The 23,959-nt window shown below is 39.3% G+C and overlaps 1 protein-coding gene across 1 annotated transcript in view; it reads left to right on the top strand.

The window, feature by feature from the left end:
* Positions 1-472: 472 nt before the first annotated feature.
* Positions 473-23,959, top strand: part of spire2 (spire-type actin nucleation factor 2) — a 36,525-nt gene continuing 13,038 nt past the window's right edge. The window contains exons 1-6 of the mRNA XM_051883991.1: positions 473-1,144; positions 12,101-12,141; positions 12,229-12,603; positions 21,519-21,599; positions 21,739-21,903; positions 22,143-22,229. Of these exons, the coding sequence (XP_051739951.1) occupies positions 865-1,144; positions 12,101-12,141; positions 12,229-12,603; positions 21,519-21,599; positions 21,739-21,903; positions 22,143-22,229 (1,029 nt within the window). The 5' untranslated portion in view covers positions 473-864. The remainder of the gene's footprint in view (positions 1,145-12,100; positions 12,142-12,228; positions 12,604-21,518; positions 21,600-21,738; positions 21,904-22,142; positions 22,230-23,959) is intronic.

Raw genomic sequence — 23,959 nt, 5'->3', positions numbered from 1 at the left:
AAACAGTACAAAGATGGCATTAATATACAACTTTGTAAGTCAACAATAAATAAATAAATAAAATTAAGTTATCTGATGTCGGTTAATGGTCACATGACATGCAGGTAATCATGTCCATTTTGTATCTATTTCAGTAAGTGTTTTATTTTGATTGCTTTTATTTTTTAATGATTTATTTTAATTTTGTAATATGTTTATGTTAATATGTTTTTATTACTTAATAGCTTTTCATTAAACTCACGGCAAACCCTGACGTGATGCAAAATTTGATGTACTTTTTGAGTGTTACAAATCAAAGACTATAGGGACTTACAAACCACTCTAGTAGTTGTAACAGCGCACTTTGTTTTTGTTTTGACTTAAATTTTTAGATTCTTTTATAACTTAATGACCGTTATTTTCTTGTCATTTTTTAAAAACAGATATAACCTAAATATTCAACATTCAAAATAACCTTCGGTTATTTATGTATCCCAGCTAGTTCCTCTGCAAGTTGATCTCATCTGTTTCATTGGTCCAGTGTGTGGGTGGAGCTCAGAGAGCACTTTGCAGAGGATGCAGAATACGACACCCATCCAGACATGATGCAGGAAACTTGACCGATGCGAAAGATGCATAACACAGCATACATGTAGGCAATATATTGTTATATAAGAAGCCTTTTCCCCACTCTTATGCTCTGTCTTTGCTACAATTGCGCATTGAGAGATGTCCGCCCGCCTCCGCTCCTCTGTCCATCACTGACTGACGTTACTGCAGACGCGTCTCTCGCGGTTCCCGGAATGAACCGCAGAATCATCATTCTGTTCCCAGACAGATTCAAGCGGATCCTGAGGAAACTGTAGGCTAAACCTCGGCCTCGTCATGGCAAGATCAGCAAACAGAAGCGGTAAGGACGGAGACTCAAGGGTATCCGCTCCCGCGGAGAGAGGTGAGATCAGGGAACTGTCTCTGGAGGAGGTGCTGAAGTCTTATGAGCAGCCCATCAATGAGGAGCAGGCTTGGGCAGTGTGTTTTCAGTGCTGCAGAGAGCTGAGAGCGCCGCGCCCGGACACGCAGCCTGCCGAAGAGTTTCTGATCCGAGACCTGTCATCCATAATCCTGCACAGGGACGGAACCGTCACGACACATCTGGAGAGCAGCGGTAAGGACTCGAACATTTACTGAAACTTTCCGAGAGCTCAGCGGTGTCCTTCAACAGGCTCAAGAATATGGTAGTTTCACGTCCAAAGATGAGATGTGACTAAAACTGCATTTAAAAAGATTGTTCACATCAATATAATATAATAAAGTTACGCATTTGATGTTAATCCAACGCTGAGACAGCACTTATCATCCGGGTTGTTGTATGGTTCTTTTAATCCGCATCCAGTCAATTTTTATAGTTTATCTTATTGATTCCTGAAGCTTCTGCATTATGGCTTGCTCTGTGTTTATTAATTAATTATGAAGTGGGAGTCTCGTGTTGCTTTGCTGAAGCCTTTGTCTTGTAAACAGTGTTTTTGAATTTGATTTGAGATGTTGTAAACAGCGTTTTAACTTGGCTATTGTTTTACTCCTATACTTCTGCATCAGGAGTGTTGTTGGACTGATAGAATCTAGCACCAGGGGGCGCTGTTATGTTTATTTGTAGTCTTAACCCTCACCCTATACTCATTTCAAAACATGCTAGCACGTGCATGGATTCATGGATTCACAGGCAGAGACTGACGCTAACGTTTTTTACACTATATTTTAGTAGTATTTAGCACTTATTGTTTAAGGATGACATAGATATAAGAAATAATACCATATGAGCATAACTTCAATAGCTTTGGCTCGAATGAGAAACCTGGGTTCAGGGCTCAGTCGTCAAAAAGTTTAATCTGTATCAGAATTATATAGATTTGGTAAATCCCATGTTTTGCTATCCACATTATCAGGTAATCCATTTAACTTTTGTTTTTCAAAGCAAAATGGATCAGATCACCCTGATCCAGATACAAACTTTTTACTTTACTAAAAGGCTTAATATGTAGCCTAATGCCTACTTCTACATTATTAATTTTAACGGTTAAACTAATCAATCGCAAAATAAAAATATTAATGTGTGTATATATTACATAATACAAATGCTGTATGTTTCCTTTTGTTTAATTTACTACATTTTTGTTCCTGAAATCCACCCTTCTGCTGGGATCAGGATAATCCTGTTTTTTGGATCAAAGATATCCCAAGCTTACTAAAAAGTTTTGAACAACACATAATGATTGTTTGACCCAGATTGGATTTTATGATCTAATCTGATTTCAGAATCTTTTACTTTTTTTCTTTTGAACAACCCATTTTCAAGATCTGATCCAATCCAATAGCTGAAATCTGATCAGATTACTTTTGAACAACTGGGCCCTGATCTCTCTACAAAAGAGTAAGTACAATTTGCACAATAACGCATAATGAACATGGCTTGCTGATTAAAGCTGATGAGTTGATTCTCAGTTAAACTGTCAAATCTCCTCACAATTTCTAAACATTCTGCCATCATGTGTGCTATCACTCGCAAAATGATCGATTAAATTGTCCAAATCGTACGTACATGTATATATCCCATAAATATGACATGGAATGTTTATTGGCAAATGTTGGCAAATTGGCAAATACCACCTGCAATGGTAATGAAATAGGAATCACAATTTTATCAATCAATCAATCAAGTTTGGAAGTATATATACATTTATGCGCTTCAGATACACACAAAATAATGTCATAATGCCGGTCTTGGCGAGTATTCACGTAAACACAGTCAGTTATGTTTCAAGTGAACATAAACAGTTGAGAAAGAAAACGCATGTGTAACAGTTTAATGGATCCGTGCGTCAGGTCTTAAAGTGACAGCAGCCTCATATACCTGCTGCCAAATTATTAGATAATATTAAAAATATCTATATAGCAGTTTTTCCCCATGGTATCAATTTCAAAATTGTGGCCAGTGAAAATGCCAAGTGGCTAGTAACTTTGGAAAAACATTAGCCACAGTGGCTGGTGAGCAAAAAAGTTAATGTCAAGCGATGCAAAACCCTTGTGAAACCTGGTCCTAGATAACAGAAGGGTGTTTTTGTTGTAGCACTGTGCGCATATCTTTTTATGTTTGAATTTTAAGGATTGGTTCACTTTCAAATAAAAATTTACTGATAATTTACTCACCCCTATGTCATCCAAGATGTCCATGTCCTTCTTTCTTCAGTCGAAAAGAAATTAAGGATTTTGATGAAAACTTTTCAGGACTATTCTCCTTGCTTCCACCAGACCACACTTCCATATTCTTCAAAAAGCTTACGCTGTATGTCCTACGCCTTCCCTATTCTACTTACGGAAAAAACAGAACTGGTGCCGCGTTCGTTCTGTAAGTTGAATAGGGAAGAATTAGGACATACAGCGTAAGCTTTTTGAGGAATACGGAAGGTGGTCTGGCGGAAGCACTTGCGAGGTGATCATTTGTGTTTATAAAGCATATACATTTTTATTTTTTTTTAGAAAATGACCAATCGTTTCACTAGATAAGACCCTTATTCCTCGTCCGGTATCATTTAAAGCCCTTTGAAGCTGCACTGAAACTGTTATTTTGACCTTCAACCATTTGGGGCCAACTGAAGTCCACTATAAGAAGAATAATCCTGGAATGTTTTCGTCAAAAACCTTAATTTCTTTTCAACTGAAGAAAGAAGGACATGGACATCTTGGATGACATGGGGTGAGTAAATTATCAGGAAATCTTTATTTGAAAGTGAACTAATCCTTTAAGTGTGAATGTGCAATCTATAGACGAAGATTAATGCCAACTTTTATTAGCTCCCGTGTTGTCCTACATTGTTCGGTGTAACAGGCTTTGCAAAGTTCTCCTGTAGATTTTCTTTTCAAACTTGTCTTTTGTCTTGTCATGTTTTGGAATCTTGTTTAAAAACTAAAACTATCCTTCTTTATCTCTGCATTTGAGTCACATTTGCGAGGGGAGGAGATCGCAGACAGAAGAGTGTCCATCCATTTTGCCTACCCAACACTGAAATCGCTAATTGCTGAGTCGTAATGGGAGAAAATGTACAGTCAGCTGATTCACAGACGGATGACAACCCTAGTGACTCACAGGTTGCCTCATCGTCAATTAAAAATCTCCCCTACACAAAGTAAAGGAGTTCAGTAGAAACGCTTGGATCTAAAATGCACTGGTAAAGCTCATCCAGTAGTCATCTCCTTCAGCAGGTGGACAGAAGTGAAGTTACTAGGCCCATCCAGCATAACCAGTTCTGCTTCTACTAGTCCTGGCAGCTAGTGAATTTAGGGATTGTAGAGATGCAGATTAAAATGATAAAAAGACCATATAGGATGCTACTGCAAAAGTAAAACCAGCAGCCTTCTCTGTTGTAATGCTGCCTTCACATGCTATGGGAATTATCGTAAGTATGTGTTTCCTAGTCAGAAATTGGACATGAACGGCCTCTCAAATCATATTTATGACTGGGAAACTCAGAGATCATTTTGATACCCGAGTTTCCGAATTGAGCGAGCCATCATTTTTAAATATGCTGGAAAAGAGAACCATTGCTGTACTGACTGTTGTTTTTTTTGTTTGTTTGTTTGTTTGTTTTTACCACAACACCTACAGCACATTGCTTTCTCTTGCCCTTACAGTCATGTATATTTACATATATATATCCATTTCATATGTATTGTATGTATTTATATAGCGAAAATATAATTTATTTGACCATAATTCCAGAATCTTCAGCAAACTGATTATAACACGGTGACTGTACACAAAAGCAGATAATGTTTATGGTTGTCAACAAATGGGATGCTACATTTTATTCAAAGGTGGATATTGACTAAATATCTTCAGTACATTTTAGCTTTAATAAGATTTTCCCAAGAAATAGGCAAGAATGAAATTGATTCCTATCCTTTCCAACAACAAATCACTTGAATGTGACAAACTCTTTAGAAGTAGGAAATGTCTGATAGCATGTGAAGGCAGCATAAGAACGTTGAGGTCAAACATGAAGAGACTGTCTGCAGAGATGTGATATTGAGAGACTTGAGAGACAATGATTTCACCTGCCCAGACAAAATATTTTTCCTGCTTGGGCCAGTTGTTCACATTTTTGTAAATACATATTTATAAATTATTCATATAATATATTTAAATGTAAAAATGGTTTCTTTGTGTTTTTCATGGACCATTACCTGGACTGTTCCCTGCTGGTGGAATGAAATGCCTAACTCAACCCGAGCTTTCAAGAAAAAGCTAAAGATGCATCTTTTTTGCCAACATTTGACCTGTTAATACTAACACTATTAGGGATGCACCAATACTACTACAGTACCAGAACGAGTCTGATACTGATACTTGGTACTTGCTGATACAGAGTACCGTTACCTTTGCATTTTTAATTTTTAAAAATATTGGGCAGAGAAACCAAAAGAATATGCATCAAATCAGTTGGCTTATTAAATAGACATTTCCTTCAGTTGTTTTCATGCCTAATTATGCTTGTTAAAATGTACTGTAGGAGCTATACTGTTACTTTCACTGTTGATATTATTGCTCTATCATATTTTATCTTTAATTTAATAGCACAGTGAATATTTAGAGCTGCTCCAGCAGGGCTCAACTAGTCAAGAGCAGTGAGTGATTTTGTCTTTTGATGTTAGATTAACATTGAGGACAAAGACAGCAGTAGGTTTATTAGGCTGCTGCACGTATCCAACACACTGTTACACGTTTTCTTTTCCAACTGTTTACGTTCACTTAAGACATAACCGACTATGTTTTACAAGGATGCTTGCCTATACAGGCATTTTGACATAATTTTGTGTGAAGTTGTCACAAGAGAACTCAAATTTAATAGGCTATTCACATGCTGTTTGAGAGGAAGCTTTCTGGGTGCGCACTTCAGATGTTTTTACACGGAAAACTTCTTGAAAACATAATATGATTACTGTACCGGCTTTCTGTAATAATGTAGGGAACCACTCATTATACATAAATCATGTAACAGTTCATGTTTTTACTTTTTACACATACAATTTAGTTTTCATTCAGATACCGCACATGTGCTGAGTGAATGATCAGCAATCAAGAGCATGTAACAGAAGTGCGCGCTCTCTCTTTTTACCATCAGTTAAAGGGTTAGTTCACCCAAAAATGAAAATTCTGTCATTAATTACTCACCCTCATGCTGTTCCACACCCGTAAGACCTTCGTTAATCTTTGGAACACAAATTAAGATATTTTTGTTGAAATCCGATGGCTCAGTGAGGCCTCCATAGCCAGCAATGACATTTCCTCTCTCAAGATCCATTATTGTACTAAAAACATATTTAAATCAGTTCATGTGAGTACAGTGGTTCAATATTAATATTATAAAGCGACGAGAATATTTTTGGTGTGCCAAAAAAAACAAAATAACGACTTATATAGTGATGGCCGATTTCAAAACACTGCTTCAGGAAGCTTCTAGTGATGGGACGGTTGATACAAAGCACTATTCTATCACACACTGTACCGATGCTTGTATCGAAATGACAATACCACATGATTGATGACATTTGAAGCTTCGAACGTCATGCAGTATCGTAAAGTCGCGACAGCTGGTTTGAAAAAATTGGCGCTTCACCTGATGCATAAAAGGAAAATGCATTTAATCATGTTTCATTGCTGGGGTCTCAGAGACCCCGAACAGAACATCACGGTTAAACAGCTCATCCAAAATTATCAATTATGATCACATCATTGTATATTTTATATTACTGATCAATATGTGAACACGAGTTGTGGTCTCATTGTCACAAATTAATTTAGATGAGATTAGTTTAGATTAGATAGAACTCTATTGATCCAAGACGAGTGATTCCATATGTCACAGACTTCCGATGCTTTGTTTGGTCATGTGCTTTTTCAAACCGTAGATCTGCTCCGCGATGATTTAGATATGGTGCAGAATACAAGTCTGACCACCAGATGTCGCTAATGCGCACTGTGTTAAAAGCTTCGAGTAATGAACCTTTTTTCGGTACAATTTGATCAAAGCCTCAAACGCTTCAGAAAGCCTCGGTTTCCCATCACTAGAAGCTTCGGAGCATTATGAATCAGCGGTTCGGAGCGCCAAAGTCACGTGATTTCAGCAGTTTGGCGGTTTGACACGCGATCCGAATCATGATTCAATACGCTGATTCATAACGCTCCGAAGCTTCCTGACGCAGTGTTTTGAAATCGGCCATCACTATATAAGTCATTATTTTGTTTTTTTGGCGCACCAAAAATATTCTCGTCGCTTTATAATATTAATATTGAACCACTGTACTCACATGAACTGATTTAAATATGTTTTTAGTACATTAATGGATCTTGAGAGAGGAAATGTCATTGCTGGCTATGGAGGCCTCACTGAGCCATCGGATTTCAACAAGAATATCTTAATTTGTGTTCCGAAGATTAACGAAGGTCTTACGGGTGTGGAACGGAGACAGAATTTTCATTTTTGGGTGAACTAACCCTTTAATGTTTGTAAAATGCGCCTCATTTTACGTTATATGCTTTATAATTTCGTCAAACTCTTGTATCTGTGCAGCTGCGTGCTCAATCCACTCCGCATTTTCTTATCGTAAATATTTAATCTGTTTAACATTCTATTAATTTGATACATTTACTTCATAGACAACATTATCTGATATATCCATTCTGCTCTCTGTATGCTCTGTTGTCAGGAGTTTCTTTGTCACAAGCACTGTACTGTACATGCTGCGTGGTATCGGAGAACTTTAATGAGTACGAGTACAAGAGCACAGTATCGGGCCCGATACCTATACTGGTATCCGCTTCGGTGCATCCCTGCTTGCTATTCTATTCTATTTCTATTCGATCTATTTATATATCTTTATTTTTTTTTTTTTTAAAAACCTTGCTACGTGTACTGTGCTAGAGTAACTGACACCAGAGCAGCAGTACATGGTGAAACAATGGTGTCACTGATCTGATTGTGCGATGCGTTTAGCTGATGCTGAGGAATAATACACACTTCTATGATGTGTATGAAGTAGATAAATCTTTATTGTTCATTTTTACCTCAGCCTTTCTTGCTATCCCCTGCTGTTCTGGTGATTTAGTGTTTCTGGTGTCCTTCAGTGAATATTGTTCTGTTTTCCAATCATTGTTTTGTCTTTCACTCTCACAGCCCTGTCAGACAAAGCAACCGGTGGCCATGTGGCCCTCTAGGTGAGAAAATACAAAACGTAAATATAAAAAAAAAACGTGTTCTAAAGAACTATTATGTACAGTGTTACACTGATCCAATAGTGCCGTAATTGGTTGAAGTATAAATTATAACCCAAAATTTGTAAGATATTCCTTCAGAGACCCAGAATACTTGGGGGTATGGCTTTACCTAATTTACAATTTTATTATTGGGCTACAAATCTCAGAGTCATGCAATACTGGTTAAATCAGGATCAATCTCAGGATTCATATGGATGGTTTAATATGAAGGCTACTTCATGCATGCCTTATTACATGCCCCCATTAAATGCTCTTCGTCTCCCTATACCAAAAATGTCATCGTTAAAACTACGCTGAGAATCTGGAGGCAATTCAGATACCACTTTGGATTACAAACTTATTCTATCTTCACACCTATAGCAGCAAATTTTGCTTTCCCACCATCACTGATGGATAGGGCTTTCTCACAGTGGTCAGCACTGGGCATTATACCATTTAATGATCTATATATAGATAATGTCTTTGCATCTTTCCAGCAACTAGCAGAAAAATTGCCTAGACACCAGTTTTTTAGGTATTTGCAGGCTCGCAGTTTTGTTTGGGACATTCACCGTCAGTTTCCTAGCCTCCCTAGTGTTACTCCTATTGACTTTTTCTTCAAGCCTATCCATATTATGAGGGGTATGATCTCATATCTTTATGATGCAATTTGCATGAATGCCCACTTGCAACTATTAAATCTCAGTGGGAGGAGGACATAGGAGAAAATATTCCAGAAGAACAGTGGGAAAAGATTCTACAGCGTGTGCACTCTTCATCTTTTTGTGCCAGACATGGTCTGATTCAGTTTCAAATTCTTCACCGCACCCACTGGACCAAAGTTAGACTTTCAAAAATATATTCTGAATGATGTGACCGTTGTCACCAGGCCCATGCAACTACTGCGCACATGTTTTGGTCCTGTCCATCTCTAAAGAATTATTGGTCCCAAATCTTTAAAACATTATCTGAAGTTCTTAAAAATCACATCGAACCTCTGGCTTTCACAGCTTTATTTGGTACTCTTTCCCCTTCTCTTGATATGCCCAAATATAAGTCTGATTTCATAGCCTTTGTCACACTTCTGGCAAGGTGTTTAATTTTACTAAACTGGAAATCGCCTATACCTCCTACTCATTCTTTATGGATTAAAGCTATTTTCCATTTTATTAAACTAGAAAAAATCAGACACAATGAAGGGATCCTCTCAACTGTGCTATTTTGAGACACCATGAAATATGAACTAAAATGTGCTTTTAATATACTATCTCTATTTAAAAAATGTATGTATACTACTTATAGCACATTTGAACCCATAGTGTACTACAAGTGGTAACTAAATATATTTTTTAAATACAGAGATAATATATTAAAAGCACATTTTAGTTCATATTTCATGGTGTCTCAAAATAGCACAGTTGAGTACACTTAGATGTTCTTAAGATTATCTTACTAAAGAAGAATTTTTAGTATATTAAGTACAAAATTAGTGCGCAAAAATAGAGCACTTTAAGTACATTATAGAAGTGTACTTTTTTTCACCTGGGTATTTTTGATGTGGTTGTTGTGCAGTTCTTTTTTTTTCTTTTTGGCATGGTTGTTGCTTCTTGGTTTATGGTTGTTCTGGTGTATATCATTGGTAGCTCTGTTGTTATTTTGCTCCTCCCTTTTATTCTTATGTCATGTGAAATGCTTTCTATGTTCTTTTTCATTCTTCAGTATTCACTTTATTTTGTTGTTATTTGTCATATAGACCCTTTTATTAACAAGAGACATACATGGAGGTCATATAAGTATATGTATCTGTTTTGCAATTGTATGTTGTATTTGGTTTATATGGAGAAAAAATGTAAATAAAGTGAGGGAAAAAAAGAAGTATAAATCATAAAGAAATACTAAACAGAAATAGTAAAGAATACTAAAAAAAAAGCACTGGCTTTCTGATAGAAAATAGGCCTAGCAAATCTGTTCCACACACCAATTAAAGCCAAAGAAAAATACCCATGACAACAGGAGAAATGTTTAGCATTTCTTCTCTTGGTTTTCATTCTGTGCTATTGAGCTCCCTATGGAAATGCAGTAGACACACACAGCTCATCTTTTTTTATCTTGCGGTTCTAAAGGGAGTTGAGAGTATCTTTAGCCAGGTGTTCCACATCTGTGGCTTTTCCAAGGACATTATCACAAAACAGGGTCCAGTGGTTCCCAATCCATCTCAAAACTAGTCCAGTGGTTCCCAACCCTACTCCTGGAGTACCCCCAACTATAATCAAACACACCTAATCAACTCATCAGCTCATTAATAGAGACTTCAAGACTTGAAATGGTTGTGTCAGATTACAGAGTGACATCCAAAATGTGTACTGTTGGGGGCACTCCAGGACCAGGGCTGGGAACCACTGAACCCCATTTGGATTGGCCAGTATAGTTAAAGCCAATTCCCACTTGTTTTGTGTGAAATTTGTTTTGGACAATCAGTGATTGTGGGGACATGGACTCCTCATTTCACTTCATGTGTATCTAAAGATTTCTGCAGTCATTGAATATAGCTGTTAGTCTCACGTCTGGCATATTTGGTTGAATGGTCAAGTGAGAGAACTTAACTAGAGACTTGAAGATGTCTTTGATTACCTAATGTCTTCCACAGAGACCATTTTATCCACCTGGGGAAAACCTTGGATGTGCTTGTTGGGGACACTTCTGCCATATCATTATTATGCCACCAGGGAGCACTGTTGTCTGATCACTAACAAGTCCTTTTGTCATAAATTTTATGATGGAAGTCATTTGTTTTACATATTTTGTTTTGGGTGAATTTTAGAAAGGTTTCACCTTTGCTATGATTAAAGTTGGTCTTGGAATATATCTACACCTCACTGACCCCCTGAAAGTACCTGAAATTGTATATTGTTTGGCCTACAATGCAGTTGCACTGACTGCAAAAGCCTTCCTAGTAAGAGTAAGCTTAATGTCATGTATGTCGGAGCAGCCCTAGTCTATCTACAGTTTCACTAGGCTACAGTATGTCGAAATAACGGTATCAGTGATTTACTATAAGTGATAAGTATTGCAAAATAAAATATGTGGACAACTAAAACAGCTTAATTTCAGCAACATTCAGAAAAATTTCCTATTTACACAGGTTTATATTTTTGGAATGTCAACATTTTCTACAGCTAAACGTGTTTGTGATTCATGAAAAAACATTACATATCAGATTCTTAGGAGATTTGTAAAAAAAAAAAAAAAAAAAATTTTTATGAAGTATTAAAAGATTATTGGAGTATGTTTTACAAGAAAATACTCTTTCAGTCTTTCTACTTCAAACTTGATGATTCTTTGTAAGTATTTGTGAAATTTCTGAGTGAAAATTGTTTCTATACCATTTTTTTCAGTTGTAGGCAGAGAAATGGTTGGCAGTGACCATGTTGTGTAACATTGGCATGCTGGGAGATTCAAATTGTAAATAATTTCCTGCTTTTTGCTATGATACATTTAAAAATTGTTATTTTAACCCATATTTAGTGAAACTGTCTTAAGTACTATCAATTTTGGCACAGTTTGCTAATCTAAAAGGTAAGCAAAGAGAGAAGACAAGATAATATGTATAGCTTGCACAAATTTTAGCTTACATAGTTGAGAGAAAGCAATTCCATGTGTAAGTAAAATGCGGCATAGCAAGCATAAACCTTTTAAATCATTAGCATTTCTTGTATTTTCATTTACTTAGTGACACTAGTCGTGAATGTCTAGAAATGGCAGTTAATTGGCAGTTTTCTTCCGCTAATCTTTTTTTTTTTCTTCTTCTTCTAGATGACAGTAATGCTAACTGTGCTTCTGCTGCTTCTGGAAAGGTGAGATATGGCACATTACATAATTATGTCAAATTTGCAGTCTCCATCCCCTAACAAACCCCATTTCTTCACCCTACATGTGTGCAGCTGGTTCAGTCCATGGGTGTTGCGATCTACCGTGCTTTGGACTGGGGTCTGGATGACAGTGAGGAACGGGAATTGAGCCCTCAGCTTGAACAGCTCATTGAGTTTATGGTCGGTGGTCAGGACTGCAGCGAATCTAAACATTGTGGCAGTAATGCAGCTAAAGACGAGGGCTACAGTGGCCAAGAGGAGGATGAAGAAGAGGAGGAAGGCATAGTGCATGGCATTCATACTGTTCATCAGGTGATGACGCTTTGTGCCCGCAGACTGGCAAATCCAGCTTTGGCTCCAGAGCACTACCAGGCTGTGTGTCGGGCGCTTTTCCTGGAGACCCTTGAGCTTCAGACCTTCCTCAGCAGGATAAGAGATGCCAAAGAGGTGAGAAGCCATACTGATGGAACCATAGTGCTCACATGGGTTGTGTCTGTGATCATATTTCTTGTTAATGAATGCATCTTTAATAAAATATGAAACACTGAAATAAAAAAAGAAAACAAAAAACTTATTTGTGGCCTATATCAGTGGGTTCTGAAATGGTGGGTCGCAAAACAAAAATTTATTACATGTCATTCATTTCTGATCTCGTACAGTAGAGAAAAAATTATAAATGCAATTAATAAAATGCAATTAAACATATAACTAAACATATGCATAGTCAAAATAGCAAAATAAACAGCCTATATTTTAAAAGGGAAGAGAAAGTGTTTGTTTTTGTTATCAAAGTTCTAGTGAAATTAGATAGACGGAATGCAGGCATGACATGACCAAACTATGTATGGTGTAAGTGTCACAGGTGCTGTGTAGTCTAGATTTGAAGAATAATGCATGACGCATGATGATTGATACAAAGAGTCTTTAATAAACACAGGAAATACACAACAATCGTTAACCACACCAAACAATGAACTGTGAGAACTAAGGGTTTGTATACACAGAGAATGGTCATTAATAAAACAAGGAAGAGGTGAGAACTAATTAGAATCTTTAGAAAAAAATAAATAAGAAGTCAGGCAAAGATGGTGACAAAGAAAACCATGACCTATAAACTATACAGAGAATGCCAATGAAACTATTAGACTAAACAAAACATGATAATGAAACTAAACATGACATGACCATGATATTACCCAGGGTGGCACGGAAGGCCTGGAGGGAGAACTGGCCAGAAGAGGACTGGCCCCCCGACTGAGCCTGGCTTCTGCCAAGGTTTTTTTCTCCATTCTGTCACCTGATGAGTTTGGGTTCCTTGCCACTGTCACCTCTTGACATTTGCTATTCAACAGTGTTTTGATCTGCATGCATTGACACCATTGTATGCGAACTGAACTGAGCTGGATGATGACATCACTGTTTACTCCAATGCTGATATAGATAAATTAACTAAATTATTAAATATTGATTCTTACATCGGAATGAATCAATACTGAATTTACTTAAGATGGATAATGACACCATTTTCTTTAAGAGCTGCTGTGCAGCCAAAATTATATACCATTTATCACTGTAAAGCTGCTTTGACACAATCTGCATTGTTAAAAGCGCTATATAAATAAAGGTGACTTGACTTGACCTCTGGCTTGCTTAGTTGGATGACTTGGAACTGGGCTGAACCAGCAGAGATGAAGACGACTTGGGACTGGACTGAACCGGTGGCAACAAAGATGACTTGGGACTGGGCTGAACCAGTGGCAACGAAAACGACTTGGGACTGGACGGGACCAGCAGAGACTGTAGACCATGAGTTCAGCTGAACAACAGCTGAAATGCATAATTTTAATGTTATCACTGTAAAGCTGCTTTGAAACAATCTCTACTGTGTAAAGTGCTATATAAATAAAGATGACTTGACTTGGGGGCCAAGGTGGAGCTGCGTGGACTTGAGGTGCGTGACCGAGGTGGAGACGTGGACTTGACAGACCAGGGCCAGAGGAAACTGGAGGGAAAGAGGAGCCTGGCGGAGTCAGAGAGGTGGAGGGTCAAGGCGAAGCTGAAGATCTGGATGTGACGAGCAGGGCGGGCGAGAGCCGTGAGGGAACGGCGCGAGGCCGGTGAAGCGAGTGATAAAGAGCTTCAGCTGCGAGTCGCACCGGCCTCAAGTCTCTCACAGAGGAGCTCCGGAAGCATAAAAGGAGGAGCGACGACAGTGAAGGACGAGAGAGGACCAGGCCTGGACTTTATTTTATGTTATTATGTTTGTGTGGCATTACTTTGCTTTTGTTCTTTGTTTATTTTATATTAAAGTTATGTTGAACGTTCGCCGGTTCCCGCCTCCTTCCTGTACATATAAACTACGTTACACTGGAAGTCTGAAGTGAAGCCAGGGCGACACTTGAAGAGTTACACCGTGTCTACACTGGACATGAGTGGCGCGTGAACTTTTAGCTGTTGTGGTGTGATGCAACGCGACAACGGTTGAATCTGGTGTAGACACGGTGTTAGCCCGGCACAGCCTGAGGGATGACAGACCACAGTGGAGCCAAGGGAGCATGGTGCCAAGATCGAGTCGATGGGTCGGAAGACCGAGGTGGAGTAAATGACTGGGAAGCCTAAAGCGGATCTGAGCAGCAAGGGAGAGGCAACAAGGGAGGACCCGAGAGGCTGAAGGAAAACAGAAGAGGTGAGTCTGAGGAACCGGATGGCTTTGGCAGAGGAGGAGGGAGAGGGAAACTGGGTGGGACAATCCACGACAAAGGAGACTTGGAGCTGACAGTACCAATGGTGACAAAGGCAACGAAGGTGACTTAGAGCTGGGCAAAGCCAATGGAGACGAGGGTGACTCAGAGCTGGTCTGATTCAACTTGGGACTGGGCTGAACCAGCAGAGACAAAGATAATTTAGGACTGGGCTGAACCAGGAAAGACAAAGACTTTGGACTGGGCTGAACCAGCGGTGACGAAGACAATCTGGGAGTGGGCTAAACCAGTAGAGACGAAGAAAACTTGGGACTGGGCATAACCGGTGGCAACAATGGCGGAACCAGAGGGAAGGAGGAGCCTGGTGGAGCCAGAATTGTGAAGGTTCAAGGCAAAGCTAAAGATCTGGAAGTCCAAAGTGAAGCCAGGGTGACAATGGATCGGTAGAGCCTGAAGGATGACAGACCACGGTGGAGCCTCTCAGAGAGATCCTCAGAACAATATGGAACTGATGACTGAGAAGCCCAAGGTGGATCTAAGCAGCAGGGCAGAGGCACGTGGTAGGAGCTGAGGGGCTAAAGGGAGACCTTGGAGATGACGCTGATGAACTGGATGGCCTTGGCAAAGGAAGAGGGAGGCTACGTGGGACCATCCACAACAATGAAGACTTGGAGCTGGGCAGACAATTTCAACAAGGGTGACTCAGAGCTGGTCTTATTCAATGGCAAGGAAGACGACTTGGAACTGGGCTGAACCAGCGGCAATGAAGACGGCTTGGGACTGGACGGGACCATTGGTGACTGTAGACCATGAATCATTACATCATCCAGCTCATCAAATAATACTTGAGTGGGGACCCATCTCATTGAACGGCCCTCAGTGACAAGAGTGTGGGCAGGGCTGTCGGAAGCAGGCGGTGAATGACGAGTCATTCACCCACTCGAGATATCCAGCAATGCTCCCTCAAGGACCTTCCATAAGACAGACATGCCTTCGAATGCTTATTGAGGCTGGTGTTGAAGAATACACAGAGCGAACAGTCGGAGTAATGAGTGAGGCATGCCAGATCTAAGAAGTCCCTTGTGTGATTCTCGAGTGAGCATTCCCCCTGCTCGAGGAGAAGCAGACAGACTCTTTTCTTTCTTTCTTATTCTCTTACTCATTATGAGGGTTTGGTGTTCTGTCACGGGTGTTGTGTAGTTTAGATCTGAAGAACGATGCATGACTCAGAATGACGATACAAAGAGACTTTAATCAACAGAGTGAATACACACAACGAACATTAACAACACTGAACAATGAACTGAGGGAACAGCTAAGACTTCAACCTGTGGTAAAAACGTGGGTTTAGTAATGCTAGGTTTTTTTACATTATAAACAAAATAAAATGAAATAATTCATTATATTTTAATGAAAGATTACAAAGACATATGCTGGAACAATATGCATTGGAATAATAAAAGAATAGTCACAATAAAACATCTAGGTTGTGTATGTAACCCGGTTCCCTGAGAAGGTGAATGAGATGGAGCTGACGCTATGGGAATGCTTTGGGTGAGCCGGTGTCTGAAGCACGTGTCAATTCACTCCAATCTTGATTGGCTAACGCAGTCAGGTGACGTCACAGGCACACCAACAGGTTATAAAAGGGTGCCTAGAGAAAACATCATCAGCTTCAGATTGTCTGAAGGAAGACATAGGTCCTGTCCCAAATGGCACACTTCATGTGCACTTTCGGTCTTGTGGACTTACAATGGTCCGTTAAGTCCACAAGACCGTAGGGTGTCCCATTCGTCACTTAAGCTTAAAGAAGGGTGCTCGTGAGCGCCCCCTTTACGGCTGCTATGCACCCTCGATGCGCACTTCTGCTGAGCCCGCAAGTCTGTGAGCTACGCAGAGGACTACTACCCGGCAGTCAAAGCGGCATTATGTTGTAAAAATGCAGACTCAGAGGAAGACCGTGAGGGTTTAGGGTGCCATTTGGGACAGGGCCATACAGCCATGCCTAAAGTATAGCAATGCGATGCAGCATCTTGTTTTCCTTTTCAGGAAACCAGGTTACATAAATAACCTAGACGTTCCCTTTCGAAGTGGATGAACTTCGAAAGCTCCAACATCCGTATTCCCAGTACCAAAGAGGCGACAGATAAGGGAATGAGACACAAGTGGCGAAACTGACCATTCTTTTGTTCTGTATTCGCTCCTATAGAATTCTCATATCTTGTATTGGAGAGGGTAACAGAAAAAGAGTGGGACGCGAGTGGCTGCATTGCCCAGTCTCTTCATCTGCATCTCCGCAAACGATACAAAGGAAGCACATCAATATTAGCTCCATACTGGAAAGGGCAACAGATGAAAAGAGGACGCAATAGCTATATCAACTTTTCTCTCCAAAAACAGCACATACTATATGCATAAAACTTAACATCCCCTTACTATAAAAGCGGCCCATGAAAAGAATGAGATGAGAGTGGTGGTAATGCCCAGTCTCTCTCATCCACCGCTATATAATTATGTGATATAAGAGGTGCACATCAATATCCATCCATAGCTAGGGGTAGTGGTATATAATTACCCCTTCAACTTCTTCTGTAACAGCCTAACGACTGATAATGGAGCAGAATGCTTCTATAGTTATCAAACCGTTCTGCCATCTGAAAAACACACTTATACTATCTCCATCACAAATATGGAGAGGGCAACAGATAAGAGAAGTGTCGCAACCACGTCTTGCCTAAAAACGTAGAGTGTGTAAATGCAGAGGACACACATACTCCGTCACTACACGGATGAAAAAGTGGGACACTCCCCTGTCAGGGGGGTGACAGCAGAGCGAGAGTGTGAGGGAATGAGATGTGAATGGTGAAAACAGCTCAATGCCCTCACACATTGTCTCGCAAATGATAATATGACTTCTAGCACTTCCCTGCATCAGGGAGAACTGTAGTACTTTTTAAGCAGTACACTGCAATAGCTGGATGTGAAACTAAGCTTGGTTCAGAGTAGGGATGTGACGGTGAGAAAATTTTCCCACCGGTTAATCGACATGTGACAACCTCTTTTTATCTAAAAACCAGTGTTGTAGTACTCGAGACTCAGACTCGGTCTTGGACTCAGTCTCGATTCTAATATGCTAATTAATTTTCAAAGTTGGAAAGTGTTTTTATAACATGCTGTGATCCTTTTTTTCAGTCGATTGATTTAAAACCTTTGATTTAAAAATGTTAAAAATAACAGAATTTATTCAAAATAGAAATCTTTTCTAACAAATTACCTTTACACCACCTACTATGTGGCCTTTTTACCCTTAACTGATAATATTTTTTAAACCAATATCCCTCTAAGTAAATAAAATACAGTGTACATGCCATGGTATATTTGGTATTTGATTTAGGTCTTTAGATTTCTTTAGGTCTTGTCTCAGACCCAACCTTATGTGAACTTGAACTTGTCTTGGACTCCAACCTCTTTGGTCTCGGTTCGACCCTCTCTGGTCTCGGTCTCGACTCAGACTCGACCCTCTCTGGTCTCGGTCTCGACTCAGACTCGACCCTCTCTGGTCTCGGTTTTGACTCGGACTCGAATGAGCTGGTCTCGACTACAACACTGCTAAAAACGCATGGAAAGCGCGGCCACGTCACTTTCTCCTTGTTTTCAAAGCGCTTGCGCGCTCCCGTGGCGTCTGTCATTGCTATGCAACCATGAACTGTGCTCTCCGTGACGAGGAATGTTTTTGACATGAAAAATAAAAACCCGCCCTGTACAGCTATGATCAGCCGTTCGGCTTTCGATGTTTTGTTACAGAAAGGCGACTTTCACTTTCAAATTAACAGCAATTGCTTGAATGGTGGGTTACTCTTACTGAAAAACACTCAACAAAACGGACATTTTGGCATAATTTTTGTGTTATGGTTCGTTAAGAGCAGAAGAGAACTCGATACTGGCGCGCACGTTGTGTGTGTGACATAGGCAGGGTATTCACAAGACAGCGCATTCTCTTTTGCCTTGTCGCGCTTGAATGGTTTGAAAGCATTAGCATGAATAAGAGCTTGATCATATAACGCAGAAAACGGATACTATGTTAATTGCATTAAATGCAAATATTTTTAACGCGTTAAAGTGGAAAAAAATTAACCTCGGTGCCGTGGTGGGCAAGTGATGAAACCGGTGTTGCGACACCAGTAACGCCGACTACCGTAGCAAGCCTAGTTCAGAGAATTAATCAGAAATCTCCAACTGGAGAGAAAACAGCTTCTTATCTGTCAAGCTCAACCTTACATATATTTATAAAGGAGCAAAGTCCTCTTAGTACCCCAAAAATTGGGAGGACACAGGTATAAGCCCTTATTTTATTTTTCTTTACTCATAGAACCATGCTCATAACCTCAACCCAACATCACTCTTAAAGGGTCATTCTGTATATGATCTATGATCTACGTGGCGAGTGTTGTTAAACTCATCGTGGAGCTCTGCGCTGAAACCGATCATATGCACGCTCTGCGTGTATATCATAACAATTGTATTTTTCATGTGTTCGTCTTCAAACTCCAGTTCTAACCGCATCACAGGTAAAATACAAACAACACTCATGTGCTAGCTGTGCTGAGGGAAACATTCACACGGCTCCCGTGACCGAACGCAGAGGTGAATGAACAGCACTTTTGTGACATTTGAATTCTCCACTGTAATGCGATCTCATGCGAACATATTTTCCATTTGTGCTGGTAGATTACAGCAAAACAAACCACATGCACCCAAACTTCTGCTCTGGTTGCGGCACAGGAAAACGCATTTTTGTGTTGTAGCACTGAGGAAACAAGCACCTACGACCCATGTCTCTGAATGACAACAAGAAATGAGACAGAGGCAAGAGAAGTGATACTTCCTCATGCATAATACCGCAATTATAATCTTTTGCCTACTACAGCGCAATGATTGGACTGAATGAGCTTTTTGTCATGAATAAATGCAGAGAAGCCTCAGAAACGGTTGACGTCAGCATGTTCGACCAGCCCATACTGGAGCCAATCAGCACTCCAGATCTTGCCGGTATTACACGATGACGTCAGAATCCGTGACGTTGCTCTGACTTTGCTTTTCAAACCGGAAGACAGACATCACTCTAAAAAATGCAAAAATAACTAATTTCATCTTATAAATAAAATTAATGAGTACCTTTAGTGTTTTCAATGATGTGCAGCCTATACATATCTGTTCACAGCTCAAACAATGTGTTCTGGCGTTTCATGACCCTTTAAATGCTGGGAGGGTGGCAAACTGTATATTGCTAAATGTCCTTAAATGTACTTGCGCTTAAAGGAACACTCCACTTTTTTTGAAAATAGGCTCATTTTCCAATTCCCCTAGAGTTAAACAGTTGAGTTTTACCGTTTTCGAATCCATTCAGCCGATCTCCGGGTCTGGTGGTACCACTTTTAGCATAGCTTAGCATAGTTCATTGAATCTGATTAGACCGTTAGCATCTCGCTCAAAAATGACCAAAGAGTTTTGATATTTTTCCTATTTAAAACTTGACTCTTCTGTAGTTACATTGTGTACTAAGACCAACAGAAAGTTGCGATTTTCTAGGCCGATATGGCTAGGAACTATACTCTCATTCCGGCGTAATAATTAAGGAACTTTGCTGCCGTACCATGGGTGCAGCAGGCGCAATGATATTGCGCAGCGTCTCTCACAAATGTCTCCATGGTTGCAAGGCACGCTCCCTGTGCAAGCAGGGGGTCACAGGCGCTGCGTAATATCATTGCGCCTGCTGCATCCATGGTACGGCAGCAAAGTTCCTTGATTATTACGCCAGAATGAGAGTATAGTTCCTAGCCATATCGGCCTAGAAAATTGCAACTTTTCATTTTCCGTCTGTCTTAGTACACAATGTAACTACAGAAGAGTCAAGTTTTAAATAGGAAAAATATCGAAACTCTTCGGTCATTTTTTAACGAGATGCTAACGGTCTAATCAAATTCAATGAACTATGCTAATTCGAATGGATTCGAAAATGGTAAACTCAACTGTTTAACTCTAGGGGAGTTGGAAAATGAGCCTATTTTCAAAAAAAGTGGAGTGTTCCTTTAAAGAGACGTTTCCTGAAAAGTTTGAAAACCACTGCAATCAACAATTTGGTAATGTTGGGTGTCACTCGATGTCCAGTGTAGCAATACCAGTAGATCCACTGGCTGGGAATATATAAACGGTGTAAATTGTGCCCAGGCAACATGTTTATGACTCATGTTTTTTTCTCCCAAACTAGTCAAGGGCAAAACCTGCAAACACAGCCTATTTCATTGGTCAACTCAATCACGTGGTGAACTTTCAAGTAAAGTCTTCATGGATTCAGTTCAGAGGTCAAAAATATCATGAATGGATCCAATTGAGACAGATATCTATCAGGATGTTCTATCAACACTATACTAAGATTAAGATTAGGGTTTAAGGGTTAGTATTTGTTGCAGCGTTGTGTAGGCAATCAGCCCTGTGATTGACTTTAAAATCAGCTGAAGGCAGGGTTTTTTCTTTACTGGTTTGAGGATAAACCACTCTTTTACGTCACATAAAACACCACATTATATAGTTTGTGTGAGAATTAAATATTCAAAGCTTCATACACTCTTCTCTTGATAAGTATCTGATATTTTCCTGTAGATGCTAAAGAAGATCAGAACGGAGGAACCACAGAAAGAAAACTCCACCGCTGAGCTTGATGCTCTTCAACACACTGACTGGGTAAAAGACATGCTTATTAGAACAGTAGTTGAAATGGTAGTTTAATTTACTCATATTTGTCTTTGTGATGTCCAGCAGTGTATGAGCTATGGTTAATGTAATGATGGAAACTGTGTGTGTTTGTCTTTTGTTCATTTAGACTCGGCTGTGGGTGCAGCTGATGAAGGAGTTGAGGCAGGGCGTGAAGCTCAAGAAGGTGGAAGAACAGCCGTTTAACCCTCTGCCCACAGAGTTCAGCCTCACGCCCTTTGAAATGCTCATGCAAGATATTCGTTCACGCAAATACAAACTTCGCAAAGTTGTGGTGAGTCCATTCTAACTATGCTGGGGGCACTGAAAAGGCACTGAGGTTGCTGCAGTAAGCACATTTTAAGTGGTTTATCCCCGAATTAATCTTATCCTAACTCGGTAAGTAGACTATATGTGTGAGATTATGGCTTTGGAAAGACTTTTTAGCTGATGCAGCATGACAGTGATTAACTATTGTTTTTATGTTTGATAATAACTATAATATAATGAATCCATGCCTTTTTTCTTCTGCAGGTAGATGGAAATATCCCCACGTGTGTTAAACGAAACGCACATGAGATGATTTTGGACTTTATCAGATCAAGACCCCCACTTAAACCAGTTAGTCGCTCATAATATCTTATAACTAATGTGCAGTAACACCATGTCCTAACCAGACACAATACAATGCACAATACAAATACAATCTCTTACTAGTCACAATCATGACAAGCAGCAGGATACTTTGTTTGCCATTTGGTTTCTATTTTTGCAGTCTTGCGCTGGGTAACATCCATCGTTCCACTCCACATAACTGTCTATTCGAACAGTGACCACCCAGCTGCCCTTGTTTCAGAAGTATTTTTCACATTAAGTTTCTCCATAAAGAATTCTATTCCATGTACTAAACTAGACCAGATTTGAGATGATCATAGCATTACAAATACTGATTTGAAGCAAAAAAATGTATCTGAAAAGGCAGTGTATCTTGAGGCAATGAGCTGCTTAAGCATTGCAAATGAATGTAATAGAATCAAAAACGTAAGTACAAAATGATGAAACGGTTGACAAAATGTCAATATGGCAAGTGATTTTGCAAAATATTCACATAATAGTGGGACATTCTTGTACCGTGAATTCCGTTTTCAGGGTAGCAGCGATTGATCTGATTGGTTGATCTCTCTTCACGATTATGGGTAGAGCTGTTTTTAACTGAATTTTTAAATGTTAATTTGGTCCCATTTTATATACCATTTTATAGGTGTCTTTAATAATTTAATATATTAAAAAAGTGATTAAATAAAGGTACTTTACATGCAAGTACAATGTAACAACATGTATGTGCAAGTAATTTGAATCAAATGCTGTTTTTTAATGTAAGTACATAGTAGAGACACTTTAATATAAAAACAAAATTGAAAGCTTTTTTGCTTTTAGTAACAAGACAAACTAGAAATGTATCACATTGTGCCAGGTTTGGACACAGTGTAAAACTTCAAAACTGTTGTTTGATTGTGAAAATGTCATTTTTCTCAAACATATCAGTCTGCCTGTCCTTGAAATGGTGATTTATATTAATTATCATTGCCAGTATTGCATTTAGAGCTCTCTCTCTCTTTAAATTTTAAGATAAAGGAAAATTTCTACAGTGTACTACTAAACTGTAACACTGTAGCTGCTGCTTTTCTTTAGTAAATGATCCGATAGCACTTTATTTTATAGTCCTGTTCCACATGTACATACTGTGTACTTACAGTGCTCAGCGTAAATGAGTACACCCCCTTTGAAAAGTAACATTTTAAACAATATCTCAATAAACACAAATACAATTTCCAAAATGTTGACAAGACTAAGTTTTAGATAACACCTGTTTAACTTATAACATGAAAGTAAGGTTAATAATATAACTTAGAGAACAAAATTTTTAGTTTTACTCAAATTAGGGTGATGCAAAAATGAGTACACCCCACTGAAAGTCTCTGGAGCAAAGCTAAATTTTAGACTACAAATGTCTAATTTAACAAGAATTCAACCACAGGTGAGTCTAATTATTCATAACACAGGTGTCCAGCAGACAGCTGACTATAAAAGGGTGTTAAAACCCCTTCCCATTTCATGCTGTCAGCAATGGCACCAAAGAGAAATATCACAAGACCTGAGAAAGAAAATAATTTCTTTACACCAGAAAGGTGAAGGCTACAAGAAGATCAGCAAAGCTTTACTTAGTCAGAATACTGTAGCAAAAGTGGTACAAAAATTTAAAAAAGATGGAACTGCAACCATCTCACGGAGACGTCCAGGTCATCCACGGAAGTTAACACCTCGACAGGAGCGTCTTCTGATGAGAAGGG

This window comes from Ctenopharyngodon idella, chromosome 24 (assembly GCF_019924925.1).
Source record: "Ctenopharyngodon idella isolate HZGC_01 chromosome 24, HZGC01, whole genome shotgun sequence".
Taxonomy (NCBI): domain Eukaryota; kingdom Metazoa; phylum Chordata; class Actinopteri; order Cypriniformes; family Xenocyprididae; genus Ctenopharyngodon; species Ctenopharyngodon idella.
The sequence above is the reverse complement of the archived record's forward strand: the minus strand, read 5'-3'. Positions and strand labels throughout refer to the sequence as shown.